General features: G+C 54.0%; 9 protein-coding genes across 9 annotated transcripts; 3 read left to right on the top strand and 6 right to left on the bottom strand.

The window, feature by feature from the left end:
• Window positions 1–85: 85 nt before the first annotated feature.
• gprL (G protein coupled receptor family protein) lies at window positions 86–1,432 on the top strand (the record flags this gene model as incomplete). Its single annotated transcript, XM_043287506.1, has 4 exons — window positions 86–357; window positions 412–613; window positions 665–1,141; window positions 1,190–1,432. The coding sequence occupies 4 exons, from the start codon at window positions 86–88 to the stop codon at window positions 1,430–1,432; spliced, it is 1,194 nt and encodes a 397-aa protein (XP_043143441.1).
• Window positions 1,433–1,597: 165 nt separating this feature from the next.
• Window positions 1,598–3,461, bottom strand: Aud_002539 (aldehyde dehydrogenase family protein; the record flags this gene model as incomplete). The annotated part of the gene is made up of 8 exons (XM_043287505.1): window positions 1,598–1,890; window positions 1,943–2,373; window positions 2,426–2,641; window positions 2,688–2,745; window positions 2,793–2,807; window positions 2,860–2,961; window positions 3,018–3,072; window positions 3,162–3,461. 8 exons carry the CDS (start codon window positions 3,459–3,461, stop codon window positions 1,598–1,600), a joined length of 1,470 nt encoding a protein of 489 aa, XP_043143440.1.
• Window positions 3,462–3,777: 316 nt separating this feature from the next.
• Window positions 3,778–5,019, top strand: Aud_002538 (uncharacterized protein; the record flags this gene model as incomplete). Its single annotated transcript, XM_043287504.1, has 1 exon — window positions 3,778–5,019. One exon carries the CDS (start codon window positions 3,778–3,780, stop codon window positions 5,017–5,019), a length of 1,242 nt encoding a protein of 413 aa, XP_043143439.1.
• An 84-nt stretch (window positions 5,020–5,103) lies between these two features.
• Aud_002537 (uncharacterized protein) lies at window positions 5,104–6,293 on the bottom strand (the record flags this gene model as incomplete). The annotated part of the gene is made up of 2 exons (XM_043287503.1): window positions 5,104–6,013; window positions 6,070–6,293. The coding sequence occupies 2 exons, from the start codon at window positions 6,291–6,293 to the stop codon at window positions 5,104–5,106; spliced, it is 1,134 nt and encodes a 377-aa protein (XP_043143438.1).
• Window positions 6,294–6,470: 177 nt separating this feature from the next.
• Window positions 6,471–6,971, bottom strand: Aud_002536 (uncharacterized protein; the record flags this gene model as incomplete). Its single annotated transcript, XM_043287502.1, has 1 exon — window positions 6,471–6,971. One exon carries the CDS (start codon window positions 6,969–6,971, stop codon window positions 6,471–6,473), a length of 501 nt encoding a protein of 166 aa, XP_043143437.1.
• A 421-nt stretch (window positions 6,972–7,392) lies between these two features.
• On the bottom strand, window positions 7,393–9,009 carry Aud_002535 (MDR family MFS transporter; the record flags this gene model as incomplete). The annotated part of the gene is made up of 1 exon (XM_043287501.1): window positions 7,393–9,009. One exon carries the CDS (start codon window positions 9,007–9,009, stop codon window positions 7,393–7,395), a length of 1,617 nt encoding a protein of 538 aa, XP_043143436.1.
• A 276-nt stretch (window positions 9,010–9,285) lies between these two features.
• On the top strand, window positions 9,286–10,832 carry Aud_002534 (uncharacterized protein; the record flags this gene model as incomplete). The annotated part of the gene is made up of 2 exons (XM_043287500.1): window positions 9,286–9,384; window positions 9,438–10,832. The coding sequence occupies 2 exons, from the start codon at window positions 9,286–9,288 to the stop codon at window positions 10,830–10,832; spliced, it is 1,494 nt and encodes a 497-aa protein (XP_043143435.1).
• Window positions 10,833–10,894: 62 nt separating this feature from the next.
• Window positions 10,895–11,610, bottom strand: Aud_002533 (glutathione S-transferase family protein; the record flags this gene model as incomplete). Its single annotated transcript, XM_043287499.1, has 2 exons — window positions 10,895–11,506; window positions 11,560–11,610. The coding sequence occupies 2 exons, from the start codon at window positions 11,608–11,610 to the stop codon at window positions 10,895–10,897; spliced, it is 663 nt and encodes a 220-aa protein (XP_043143434.1).
• A 144-nt stretch (window positions 11,611–11,754) lies between these two features.
• Aud_002532 (alpha/beta hydrolase family protein) lies at window positions 11,755–13,026 on the bottom strand (the record flags this gene model as incomplete). Its single annotated transcript, XM_043287498.1, has 1 exon — window positions 11,755–13,026. The coding sequence occupies one exon, from the start codon at window positions 13,024–13,026 to the stop codon at window positions 11,755–11,757; it is 1,272 nt and encodes a 423-aa protein (XP_043143433.1).
• Between the last annotated feature and the right edge of the window lie 283 nt (window positions 13,027–13,309).

Here is a 13,309-nt window from a genome sequence, read left to right as displayed (position 1 = left end):
CGTCTCGGTGATTCATTTTTTTTTTTTTTGCGCTTTCGCACAAACCAGCAAAGTCTCAATAGGTCCATGACGAGGCTGGAACTCAATGTACCAAAACAGCTCGCAGCTCAGTCAGCATCAGCGGTCTGTGTTGTCGATCATCGAGCGTGTATGCTCATGCGTGTCTGTGTCTGCTTTGGCTATCGTGATTGCGACCTTTGTCAGCTCCAGGGAATTTCGCAAACCGATTAACCGCTTGATCTTCTATGCCGCGTGGGGCAATCTTTTGTCAAATGTTGCGACTCTTATCTCCGAGTCCAGTCTGCAACATAGTTCCCGAGGCGCCCTGTGCCAGTTCCAGGCGTTCATGATTCAGTGGTCAGTCGATACCCGTGGTATGACAGGATTCTTTGACTGATAATGGCCTATAAGGTTCATGCCAGCAGACTCCCTGTGGGCGCTCGCCATGGCTTGCAATGTGTACTTGGCGTTCTTCAAGCATTACGATACCAAACGTCTAAGGATGCTGGAGTGGAAGTATCTGCTTCTCTGTTACGGGCTGCCGTTTATCCCTGCATTTGTATATCTATTTGTCAGTTCCGAAACCAGGGGCAAGGTATACGGTGATGCTGTGGTAAGTCTCGTTGAAATCCTGCTTGGAGGTGTTAATATTTATCGTCATCAGTTATGGTGCTGGGTGTCATTGCCGTGGGAATTTCTCCAGATAGCCGTATTCTACGGACCAGTCTGGTTCATTGTCTTGGTCATCCTCGCCATCTACCTCCGTGTTGGCTTGAGTATCCGGCAACAACGACACGAACTGAGCATATTCGTCATGTCAGACTTCGAACATACCTCAGACACCACCGTGTTGGGAGACGTTGATCTCTCTGGAACAATACAACCAGTTCCACTTGATAGCTTCCGGCGGCACTCGAATAGACAGCGGAACCCTCCTTTTACCCCTAATTCATCCCATCCAAGTATTTCTCCCGAGATCTGGCAGACTCCAAGTCACGCCGGTCCCCCAAACGCACCTCCTGGTCGTGCATCCTGTCTTTCCTACAATATCTCTCGAACCTCGACTGCAGACAGTCGCCAGGCCTCGGAAGCGTACTTCAAATATGCCACTCTCTTCCTTGCGGCATTAATCGTCACATGGGTACGTGCTTGCGTCTCTATCATCTGTACATCTACTGATGTATTTCAGGTCCCTTCGTCTGCCAACCGGGTTTATGCGCTTACCGCTTCCAATCACTATGTCTTCGGCTTGAGCTGCGCCTCGAGCTTTGCTCTTCCTTTGCAGGGATTCTGGAATAGCGTTATCTACATTACCGTATCGTGGCAGGCCATTTTGGCCTGGTTTCAGCATGTTGGTGCGCAGGCGCGGCGCACGTCGAGTACCACGCTTGGACCTTTGAAATCTTCCTTGCGTCGGTTGAGTCGGGGTTAGCTGTGAGTCGCGACGATATTAACAATGAGACTATTGATTTCCAGAGGCGAATTGACTGCACCGGATCATTATTCCACATATAAGACCAGAACTAGTTCGAGGTGCAGGTGGTTATAAATTTATAGTACGTAATGGTAATTGACAAAGATAGTCTCTTATTAGTCTTTAAGAAGATGCTCTGTACTTGACCACAGATTTCACCTGACAGTACTCGATCAGTCCCATCAATCCATACTCTACCCCTATTCCACTCTCCTTATGGCCTGAGAATGGGACGCGAGGATCTGGACGTGAGGGCCCATTCACAAAGACCGTTCCTACGTCCAGGCTGTCCGCGATCCGCTGCGTTGCCTTCGCGTCTTCGCCCCATACGCTTGCACTCAATCCGGTTGAAGTGGAGTTGGCGGCGGAAATCACCGCTTCGATATCAGAAAATGGCATACAGGGGATGATAGGTCCTGGAATGGCATGTCAGTACTCGTCCCTCGTACATTTCAGTAAACAACCCACCAAACTGTTCCTCAATGACCAGCGGAGAATCTGCCGGGGGATTATCTACAATTATCGGCCAGAGGAAGAAGCCAGACTCGAGGGATTGGCGCGCGAGATCCTCCTGTGCTGTAAGAGGTTGATCCAAGGAAAAGTTGCACCCTTCTCGTCGGCAGCTTTCGATCAGATCTCTCAGTTTCTGGTATTGCATCTTGTTCTGAATCGGGCCCAACATGGTGGCACCATTAACCGAGGAGCATCCGACCGTGACGTGGGACCGGGTAAATTCCACCAGAGCTCGCAGGAAGCGCTCATAAATGGACTCATGGATATAGACGCGCTTGATCGCAATACATGACTGGCCGGAATTCCACCACGCACCCATGGCGACCTGCGGAGCCACCTTTTCGATATCCACATCCGGCAAGATGATGGCGGCATCATTCCCGCCCCTGGCTGGGTCAGCCTGGATTGACCGAATGTGCAGAGGCAGTGGGTACAAACAGTTCTAACGTCACCTTCTTGAGCGTCTTTGCTGCAGACTCCATGATCTTCTTCCCGGTAGGCGTGGACCCCGTGAAGGAGATATGGGCAATGCCAGGGTGTTCGACCAAAAGAGGCCCCAGATGGCCATCATCGGCCAGCACTTGCAGAACGCCGGGAGGGAAGATAGACTGCGCCAGTTCTATACACTTAAGACTCGTGTACGGTGTGGAGGGTCTGCAACACTTAGTCGAAGCTCCATCAACACAGCCGATTCCCTTACGCAGGCTTCACAATCACACAATTCCCGACAGCCAGCGCCGGGGCGATCTTGCCAAATGCTGTCTCGGTCAGCTTTTTCACCTCGCTCTCATTATATCACTCGCACCTAGCATAATTGGATCTGCGAACATTTGTTAGCAGGTTATATGGAGATCCATAGGCATGTAACTTACAGTTCCACGGACAGACCGCTGCAACCACCCCTCGAGGCTCATACCGGATGGTCACCTCTTTGTCTTCATCCTGCAATACCTGATGAGGGAGAACCTGCGACGCTGTTGTCTATCAGTCTGTCTTTCTGGTGAGTGAACGGCTTCATTGCCTCACTCACCTGGATGACGGAGCCAAAGAACGGACCAATGGACCTCGATCTGCGCAACATCTTTCTAATATAGACATCAGCGCAATGTGCTCGACAGAAACCCATGGAATTAGCATGTTCAGACACAATGCGCGAACATAAATTGCGACTCACCGTTCGACCAGTTTCGGCCTGCAGCAGCGTCGTAAATTCAGGGGCCAACTTCAGAAAGGCATCGGCGAATTGGTTGAGCAGTTGCACACGGCTGCTATACTCAGTAGCGGACCACTTGGGAAATGCTTTCTGCGCTGCACGAACGGCCTCGTCGACATCCTCCGCTGTGGCGATGGGAGCATCCCATAATGGTTTTCCTGTTGCTGGATTGGTGCCGTGGTGCACGCGGGACGAGCCTCGTCGCTCACCGTCAAGGATGTTCCAGAAAGAGTCGAAAGATATGTCCGTGCTATTGGCCATGGCCGTTGCTAGGGTATTGGATTGAAAACAAAGCTGTCTTCTCCATCATGAGCATGTCGACCGTGCCCAAGCGTGGATATTAAGCTTTGACGGTGGCATAGCATGACTCGGCGTATTTCGGCGGGTTCGGTGGATGCCAATGTGGTTCACAATCGGGCCAAATCTGCTCGTGTGGCTTACAGAAATGCGCCTTAGGAGTATGGTGGACGCCTGATACAATGGCATGGTTCATGCGGGTTCATGACAAAAAAGGCCATGATCCGCGCAAGATCAGCGGAAGAAGAAACCAGCAGTTTCTACTGTGAGAGGATTCTCCATGACTCTTTCCAAGCTTGGGCTCGCTATCGCTGCCATCCCTGTGACGATCACCATGGCCAGTGCCAGTACTGCTGCCCCATCGGCTACAGCGTCCATCGCGCTGCCTATGCAATCATCGGCGCTAGGTCCGCTATTCAACATCACCGTCGGAACACCTCCCCAGCCGTTGACGGTGATGAGCGACTGGACCTGGATGTCCCTGTTCACTCGCTCCGCGCACTGCGAGGGAAGCTACGACGTTACCAATTGCATTCCACCGGGCCAGCAATGGTACAATGAGCGCCAGTCGACGACTTTTCACAATACCAGCTACGAGGCTACGGCCTGGGAGAACACCGCCTTCCTCCCTGGCTACCCTTTTGCGGTGACCTACGGGCAGGACAGTGTTTGCATGGGCGGCATTTGCACCGACGAGACGGTGTTCCAACTATCAAACTTCAACATCACCATTCCCTATGCCGTCCCGTTCGGCGGCATCTTCGGACTCGCGCCCGTTTTGCCCAGTCTGAACGAGACTTTCTTCCCAGCCTCGTACCAGGCCTATCTAGCGGGCCACTTGGGTCCCCAGGTTGGCTTCCATTCTTGTGCGGCCTTGTCGTCCAAGGAAACCTGCGGCGGAGGCGATATGCAACTTGTCCTTGGGGGCACCGCTGGCCCGGATGTGTATGACCCGTCGGAGTCGAATCTAGTTTGGTTCGATGTTGAAGCGGCAGCCTGGCTGTCTAAGAGTGCGCCGTTGAATGTCCGGCCCGCACGAAACAATTTCTGGGCTGTGCAATGGACGGGGATGTGGATGGGTGAGAAGAGCCTACCGCTGACCCAATCTACCACATCGGGCGGTGGTGATACCGTGCCCCTGGCCGTTTTCGACGAAGGGTCTGAAGGATATAGTGCCCCGGTACCCGCAACGGCCTTGGATGCGTTGCTGAGCGCGACAAATGCCACTGTTGTGTCCACCCCTTCAGGCTCGACGTATTCGCTTCCGTGTGATATCGATCAAGACAGCCTTCCGATTCTGAGATATGAATTGCAAGGCAAGCACAACTATACCATCCCCCCTTCGGCGTATGTCACGCGCAGCGACGAGGTATGCCAGTTGAGGATCCGGGTGTGGGATTTCGAGAGCAACGGGCCCATGGCACTATTTGGAGCGGCTTTCCTGGAACGGCTCTACATTATTTTGGACTTTGCGAATTTGCAAGTCGGGTTGGCTCCGTTGAGAACGGAGTTGTTTGTATAATTCCTTCAATTTTTCCTAGGGATTGCTGTCTGTATATAAGGTGTCCTTAGGGGCCAAACCCCCTCTTATAGAAAGCTGCTTAATCTAAATACGAAGGAGTTTGACAAAAATAAACCAACAGCTCACTTTACTATCCCGGTGTTCGTTCAGGAAAATCTCCTTAGTTCGCTTGCTCCATTCCGTCAATAATCCCTTACGGGCGTCGTCGTCCAGCCCAGGTGCCGCCACCTGCAACGCTTTGGCAAAGTATCCCGCGATGACGGCCATCATCCAATCCACCACAGTATCCGCGTACAATTGGCTAGCCATTTCTGTTTCAGTCTCGCCGCCACGGGCTTGGGCTTGCAGCCGCTCGTACGCGGGATGGGTGATTTCCGCCTCGAAGAGCTCCTCTGTCTGCCAAACGTCCTTGACCTGAGCCAAGGACATCCGGACGTCCTCTAACGTCCGATCGTAGGTAGGGACTTGGAACACGCCAGCTACCTCGGGGGATATCCTCCCGCTCATGACCATCTGGATCATGGCTTGTCGACAGGCATCCACCAGGTCCGGGTAATTGGGGACTCCTGTCGACGATTGACTCACAAAGGATAAAATCAAGGAGCCGCCTTGTCGGAACTCCTGAGCGCGCAGAGTCAGGAAGCGAGTTAGGTCCTCGTGTGCCTGTTGGCGGTTCAAGTCCTGGTTTCCGTCTGCATTGTTTGATGCGGGGGTGTGCGAGGGCGATCGTTCCAGGTGATGGAGAGTCGCCAGGGAGAATCCGACATCCACGGTGTTACTCGGGACGACGCAGTCGTAGAAGCTCTTGGCCGCCATGGACGCGAAGATTGAGTGCCCCTTGAGCAGGTTAGGAAGCCACTCTATCTGATTGATGGTTTGCACGAGGGTGTTGAAATCGTTGCCCGGACGATCTGAGAGGATGAGTTGGGCTTCGTGTTTCTCTGCATTGCTGGCGGAGAAGCGAGCCTTGAGAATGCGCTTGAATGGCAGGATTCTACTGTATGCTTCAGTTTCATAGAACAGGTATAGGTGTATATCAGGTATACAGACGAATTTGCTCCCTGGGCACACCCATACTCGACGGCAGTAAACCTCTCAGATACATTGCTGACTGGAATGGTATCAAACAAAGGCAACGCTCGCCGCATGGCAGCCGCCTGGAGGGCCGAGTGTGCATTATAGAAGCCGGCACCCTGCATGGGGACATCGTTTTCTAGGACCCTGGAGTGGTCATGACCTTGGTCAACAGGGTTCAAGTAAGATTGAGCCGTCATTATGGACATAGATAGGCCTCGGATGTCGATTGGTGAACACAATCTACAGTGGCTTACGACCCGCGGACGTCTTCTAATAACCATTGACATTTCGGTGGATTACTAACGTTCATTCTTGCTTCCGCCATCATATAGTGGAACATTCCCTGGCCGCTCTAAATCCCCGGATAGCTTCGCTCACAATTGGAAAGTCGACAGCACAGCCGCAAAGAAACTCAGCCAGCCGGGCAGGTCAGCCACCAGCACGCGAATCCGGTGGATATCGATCCAGCGCTTCAAGTCCTTGGTGCTTTGCCCCTTGGACCGATCCTCCATAATATCCCGGATGGGATACGCGATCAGGGGCACGAACAGAAAATGACACACCGTGAAACCCAGTCCGGCCCAGTACCACCGGCTGGATCGAAGCCGGTCTAGCGCGGGCCGGTCGATGAGCAGGTTGGCGACGGAGGAACTCAGAGTGAGGGTGTTGAGGCTGGCGATGATCCAGATGCCTTGCTCGAAGAATCGGCGGAAATAACGCGGCAGCATTGCCTCACTGTGGTGTTTGTATTCGGGACGCAGGAAGCCGGAGAGGAACCAGTGCTCGTCCCAGGCGTACATGAGCGAGGAGGTGGTGGTGACTAGAGGGGCGATGCGCAGGAGTTTCATTGGGTCAAAAAAAAGCCCCGACGCCATATTGACTGTTTGAGGAGCGTTTGATAGATTGTATGATGTATTGAATGTCTGGTGGGATGCTATCGATGGCGCAGTCAGCGTTGAAAAAATGCTGGTGACGGAAGCTGAAATGGACGACGAGGCGGAAATCCACCGAACGCGCCGAATAGAACCCACCGAATCAACGGATCAATTCCGCATGGGAGTGCTAGAAATACATACAGATTGCTAATTGGATGAATGGATCCAAGAGAATCGGAGATAATAATAGAAACAAGACGGACAGAATCTCGCTACGAACTCATAATATGTATATATATTCGCTCGTTGCCTAAGGCAATGGTTGTGTCACGTGTCAAAACATTACTACAGCGTCCATTGAATCATGATCTTGTATTCCACAGCAGATATGTAGGCAATACCGGCAGGAAGTAGAGCCAGCTTAGGGAGCAGGCATTGGTGCAACTTCCTTTCCTGTCTCCGTTTTGGTCTCAAGACCAAATTCGCTGCTGACCTCCTCACGGAGATGTAGTCCCTTGACCAACAAGGCCAAAGGGACTCCGATCCCGCCAAAAGCAATTGAGACATACCACACCGTCTTCAAGCTGTCCAAATAGACATGTAGAATGGCTGGCCACTGAGAGGAATGCCTATAGGCACTAAGAAATGGTTTCGTGGCATGTTGATAAGCGCCTCCATTGACTAGCCATGAACGCGTGGCAGCGTCGGGAATCGTGTCCAAGAGATCATTTACCCGGGAATTGAACACGGCAGACGGAATCGCCGTGCCCCAGATAGATCCGAAGCTGCGAAGGAACGTCCAGGTCGCCGTCGCCGTGGCCACTTCGCTCTCCGGCAACGCAGCAAGAATGGCAGGGAGGCAGCTGGTGAAGATGAAGCCGGCACCCACACCGAACAGAATCTGAAATCCGACCCAGTCACCAGTCGAGGAGTGGTCGTCTAACAGCGTGAAGAGGCCACAGGCGATTGTCATCGTTGCAAAACCAGCAAAATGGAACACGCGGTAGTGGCCTGTCGCGGTGATGAGAATGCCGGCCAGCACCCCAAAGGGGGCGGTGGTGGTGGCGATGGGAAACAGCATGATGCCGGACCGAGTGGGTGAGGCGTCGAGCACGGCCTGGAAATATACGGGGAGAAAGTAGCACACCCAGTAAAGGAGGATGCCATGCAGGAAGCTCAGCACGAACGTGGTGCTGGACGTTCGGTTGGCGAACAGCCGCATGGGCATCGTAGGCTCTTTGACGGCAGGAGTCGCCTCGTAGACAAGGAAGCCTAGCAACCCAACAAATCCCAAGACCAGCGGGACGATGGTGCGCCAGGAGGACCAGGCATGGACGGTGCCTCCCCAGGTCAGCGCCAGGAGAATGGCCACCACTGCCAGAATCAGGATGGCATTGCCAACGTAGTCTACGCGTTTTAGACGGTCGAGGAGATTGCCCTCCCGTCGGTAGCGCAACCGAAGGAACGGGATCAGCAGAGCCAGAGCGGCACCGGACAGCGGCAGGTTGATGTAGAAGATCCAGCGCCACGAGACGTGCTGGGCAAAAGCGCCTCCCAGGATGGGTCCCACGACAGATCCAATCGCCCACATCGACCCGATCAGACCGACGTATTTGCCCCGTTCGCGGAGAGAAACCAGGTCGCACACCACAATCTCTACCATCGTGTTGATGCCTCCTCCCCCAATGCCCTGCACCGTCCGGCCCCCGATCAACATGGCCGTATTGTTAGCACCACCCGCAATGCCACTACCCAGAGCAAAGAGAGCAACAGATAGTAGGGTGAGGCTGCGCCGGCCGAAGATGTTGGCAGCTTGGCCGAACAGTGGCTGGACGGCTGTCGAGGCGAGCAAATACGAGTTGATCGTCCAGACATACAGCGTTTCCGAGTTGAGCTCAGCCGCAATCGTGGGAAGTGCCGTGGAGATGATGGACGTATCCAGGGCCGAAAGAAAGGCAGTCACGCACAAGGCGCAGAAGATGACGGCGAACCGCCATCCTTTCTTGGGAGGTTGGGGGTCTGAATTTGACGTGGTCATCCCGAACTCATTCGTTGTTGTGGGGAGAGTGTTGTATCATCATTCAATCGAGAAAGCCGAAGCCGTGAAATAGAAGAATGAGGAAGACAAAGAGGAAGGGGAGGAGTTGAGTGAGTGGCGCAATCTCGGAGCGATTCGGTGGGTTTTGGCTGCACGGAATTTGGCCAACAGGACTAGTCAAGACACCACAGTCATATGAAAGGTGACATGGCCCAAGAGCATGGTCAAGTTGATCAGCTTCAGTCTCCTCCAACTTATCCAGCAAAACGTATCACAATGGGCGTTGTTGATCTCCAATCCCTGTCAACAGCAGGCCTGTTTCGCAGTGTGACTGTGGCAGTGATCCTCTGGTTTCTGATTCCCCGACTCTGGCAGGTGAGAGGAAATCCAGATAATTTAATAGACAATGGTTTCTAAACCAATGGCAGGTTCTTCGCGCTGCCATCTCTCCCCTCAATCGCATTCCCGGTCCGCGGCTCCATAAACTGTCGGAATGGCCACTGGTGCTCGCCATCACGAAAGGACGCAGCCACCAGAAAATGCAGGATCTGCACCAGGCACACGGCCCCATCGTGGTGCTAGCCCCTAACATGATTGCCGTATCCGATCGACAGCTCATCCGGCGTATCCTCGTCACAGAAGATTGGCCTAAATCCTCCGCCATCTATGCCAATTTCCGTCAGAACCCCGAGCGTCCCACTCTGTTGGCGTTTACCGACAAGAAGGCGTATGGGGTACGCAAGCGGCTCGTCTCATCCATGTTTGGAATCCGGTATATACGGGGAATGGAGCCCATCATGCGCGATTGCGTCCGGATAGCGCTTGAGCAATTGCACAACGCCTGCCAGCAACACGGCGGCGAGACGACGGTGGATATCCACCGACTCATGCGAGCCCTCGCGGTCGACATCATCGGCGCTACGACGTTCGGGCAGTCATTCAATGTTGTTGAGCAAGGGAGCCATCCCCTGCCGAAGAAGATCGAATACAGCCTGTTGCTGTCCGGAATTTTTCAATTCCTCCCCTGGTTGAAGGGACTGCCTGGGTTCCCAACCCGCGACCCGTACATTGACGAGTTCACCAAGGCGATTGTGGAGCGACGACGAGAGACCATGAAAACAGAGCACCGGCATGATTTGCTGCAGAAGCTCGTGGAAGCAGTCGACGACCGGCCCCATTCGCCCTTTCGGACGTCTGATCTCCAAGATGAGGTGGTTGTGCTGTTGACGGCCGGTAGTGAAACCACCGCCAACGCCGAGATTTTCCTACTGATGCTGCTGGCCAAGCACCCGGACAAATTGGCCTTGCTGCACGAGGAGATCGATAGGTTCTACCCAGACCCGGAGGAGGAGACCACAGCCGAAAAGGCGCCCCAGATGCCGTACCTGCAGGCCTGCATCGACGAGACGATGCGGCTGTACGCCGCCATGGCAAGCGGCAGCCCGCGCGAGGCCCCAGAGGATGTGACGCTGCTGGGATATCACATCCCAAAGGGCACTACAGTCTTCCCCACGACGGCCACTTTGCATCGTGATCCAGATATTTGGCCCCAGCCAGATGACTTTTTGCCGGAGCGCTGGTTGGATCCGGCTGTCGCACTGAAGCGCAATGAGATGCCCTTCTACCCATTCTCTGCAGGCAGTCGGGTGTGTATTGGCAAGTATTTTGCCTTGCAGGAGATCTACCTGAGCGTCGTGTCGCTCTTGAGGAGGTTTTCACTGGAATACGTACCGGGCCAGGACGAATCGACGGTTTTCCGGGTGGCATTGCAGCTGAGTGCAGGGAAGTACATGGTCAAGATTAGTGAGCGTCGAAGGCAATAGATAGATTTGATATACGTCAGCTAAATTACATCAAAATTTTGAGATACTTGCTATGGTGTTGTCTAAGGGTGCTCTTTTCTCTCCTCGATAAAAGTCGCCTCGGCAAAAACACTGCGGATCTCCTCCTGGCCGATGACCTGGTGATACCATCGAGTCACCGCGGGGAATTCCTCGCGCATCTTTGCGTCAATCACCTGCATGAATCCCCAGTATAAAGCACTAGCCAGCGAGAGATCCGCCAGGCTCAGCTTTCCTTCGGTGACCACCCACTGTCGTGCCGCCAGATGTCTGTCGAGACACTGCAGTCCCCGGCGCAGAGTGGCCATGGATCGCTCCTCGACCGTGACATCGAATGCCACCATCCCAACTCGCCACATCACCAGTTGCATGATCGAGTCCATGATCTCATGGTCAGCAAAGCAGATCCATTGACGGATGGAGGCACGTTCGAGAGCATCGCGCCCAAGGAGCTGTTCGCGACGGGGACCACTGTCAGCAACGAATTGAGCAATGGCATCAGATTCGAACAGGAGCGCTCCATGGGGAGTTTCCAGGCAGGGAACCTTGCCCAGGGCGAATTTTGCTAGAAACTCGGGCGACCGGTTGGTGATCCCCATCTGGAAATCGGGAGCTAGGTTGATGTCGAGGCCATTGATCTGGGCTGCAGCCTGAATCTACGCATGGTTCAGCAGTGAATAAGATAGGCAGGATAGAAACCTTCCAGTACCTTCAAGATCCGCGCGTTGGGAGTATACGTATACAGTGTTCCAAAGGCCATCGTGTCTCGCGTCTCATGAGTTGCATTACAAGGATGGAGCTCACTATCTCCCAGCACCAAGTACATAAATAAAATCAAATTCAGCCAATACTCTGCGCCTGAGATCCCTCCCACCGTTCACCAGTCGCTTCGGCGGATTCCCACTCATCGGCGGATTTGCAGCTGCTCGTCCAGCCAAGCAAACATGCGCTGCTGCTTGATGCCAATTGCGCCGATTTTGGCCTGTAACCCTCCCTGGCCAACACCCTCAGCCACCCACAGCTTTTTCTTGCTCTCGGGTAGATGCTGCAGCTTGGCGAAGATCCGGTCCGCGTTCATTTCCGGCGCAAAGTACATGGTGTCCTTGGCTCCCGTCACCAAAACCGCCCCGCCGATTTTTCGGAGGAATTCCTTGCTATCCGGCAGTCGCAGGGTAAAGGTTTGCATTCGGCGCATCACGTCCGCCGGTGTGGCGACACCATACACCCACATGCTGTGCCCAAACTCCCACGCCAGCTGGAAGCTCTGCCGAGACAGGCAACCCACTACCCAATTGAAGACGGCGTCACTGATCCAGCTGCTGATCCAGCCGTTGATGAACCATGAAGGCATGCGCGTGCGGGTGATATCGAACATGTCGTAGAAACCGTCGCAGGAGACACAAGCCCGGATCCGGGAATCGGCGGCTCCTCGAAGTGCCAGATATCCGCCCATGGAGGCGCCGAAGATGGCAATTGCGTTCGGATCGATGTTGTAAGGCGCAGCGGGACCAGGCAGTAGAGTGTCGATCACGTAGTCCAAGACTCTACCGATGACTATCTCCCAGTCCGGCCGGAAAGGCTTGTCGTGATGTCGTAAGACGGCTCCTTGACCGGGTCCATCGAAGATCAGGACGGCGTATCCTCTTTCGGTGGCTCCCGACGCCACGTAGAAGTAGAGCTCCTCCCCAATGGAATCGAATCCCCCCGTGTGAATGATCAACGGGGTTCCCCCAGATAGCCGTTTGTGTGCCGGAGGGAGGAAGAGATATCCGGGCAGATGGATATCTTCGTATGGAATTTCCAAGATCATGGTTGGGCCATCCAGTAGAGTAATCGCTTGTTTGAAACAAGACACACTCTGCTCAAACACGCGGACGAGGCGCGGATCAGACGGGGTGCAATGAAGGAAGAATTCGCTAGCCCGCCAGTAGTTGGACGAACGGAAGAAGGCCCATCTGGCAGCCTCGCGGTCGTTTGCCTGGAGGGCCTCTTCGCCGAGTGTCTTTGCCCGTCCTGCCAGATCGGTCCAGACATTGTACCAGCTGTCGATGTTGCCGTCCTTAATGCGCGACACGGCTTCCAGACACTCGCCAATCTCGGCTCCCTGCACAGGGGCGGTGCCAATGACGCGAAGGAATTCAAAGTCAAAGAATTCGGACTTGAAGAACCAGCCCATAGTGGTGAGGAAGTACAGCCAGCAGTTGATTTCTTGGTGTAGGCCAGAACTGAGGCCTACTTGTGGATATCCACCGTATATAAAAGAGGGCTTCGGTGGATTTCGCCTCCTCGACCATGTGGCCGCCGACGGACCATATGCACACATGGGTAGAGGCAGCTGTGGATCTCTTGATCTTATATATATCATTGCAGCTGCAGCATGCTTGTGCCATCTGCATCCGCTGTCTTCTCCCCATCCTACTATCGATCTAGGCTTCAACATCCTATATCCTAACCATTCG

This window comes from Aspergillus udagawae (assembly GCF_001078395.1).
Source record: "Aspergillus udagawae IFM 46973 DNA, scaffold_2, whole genome shotgun sequence".
NCBI lineage: Eukaryota > Fungi > Ascomycota > Eurotiomycetes > Eurotiales > Aspergillaceae > Aspergillus > Aspergillus udagawae.
Note: the sequence above shows the minus strand (reverse complement) of the source record. Positions and strands in the feature narration are given on the sequence as shown.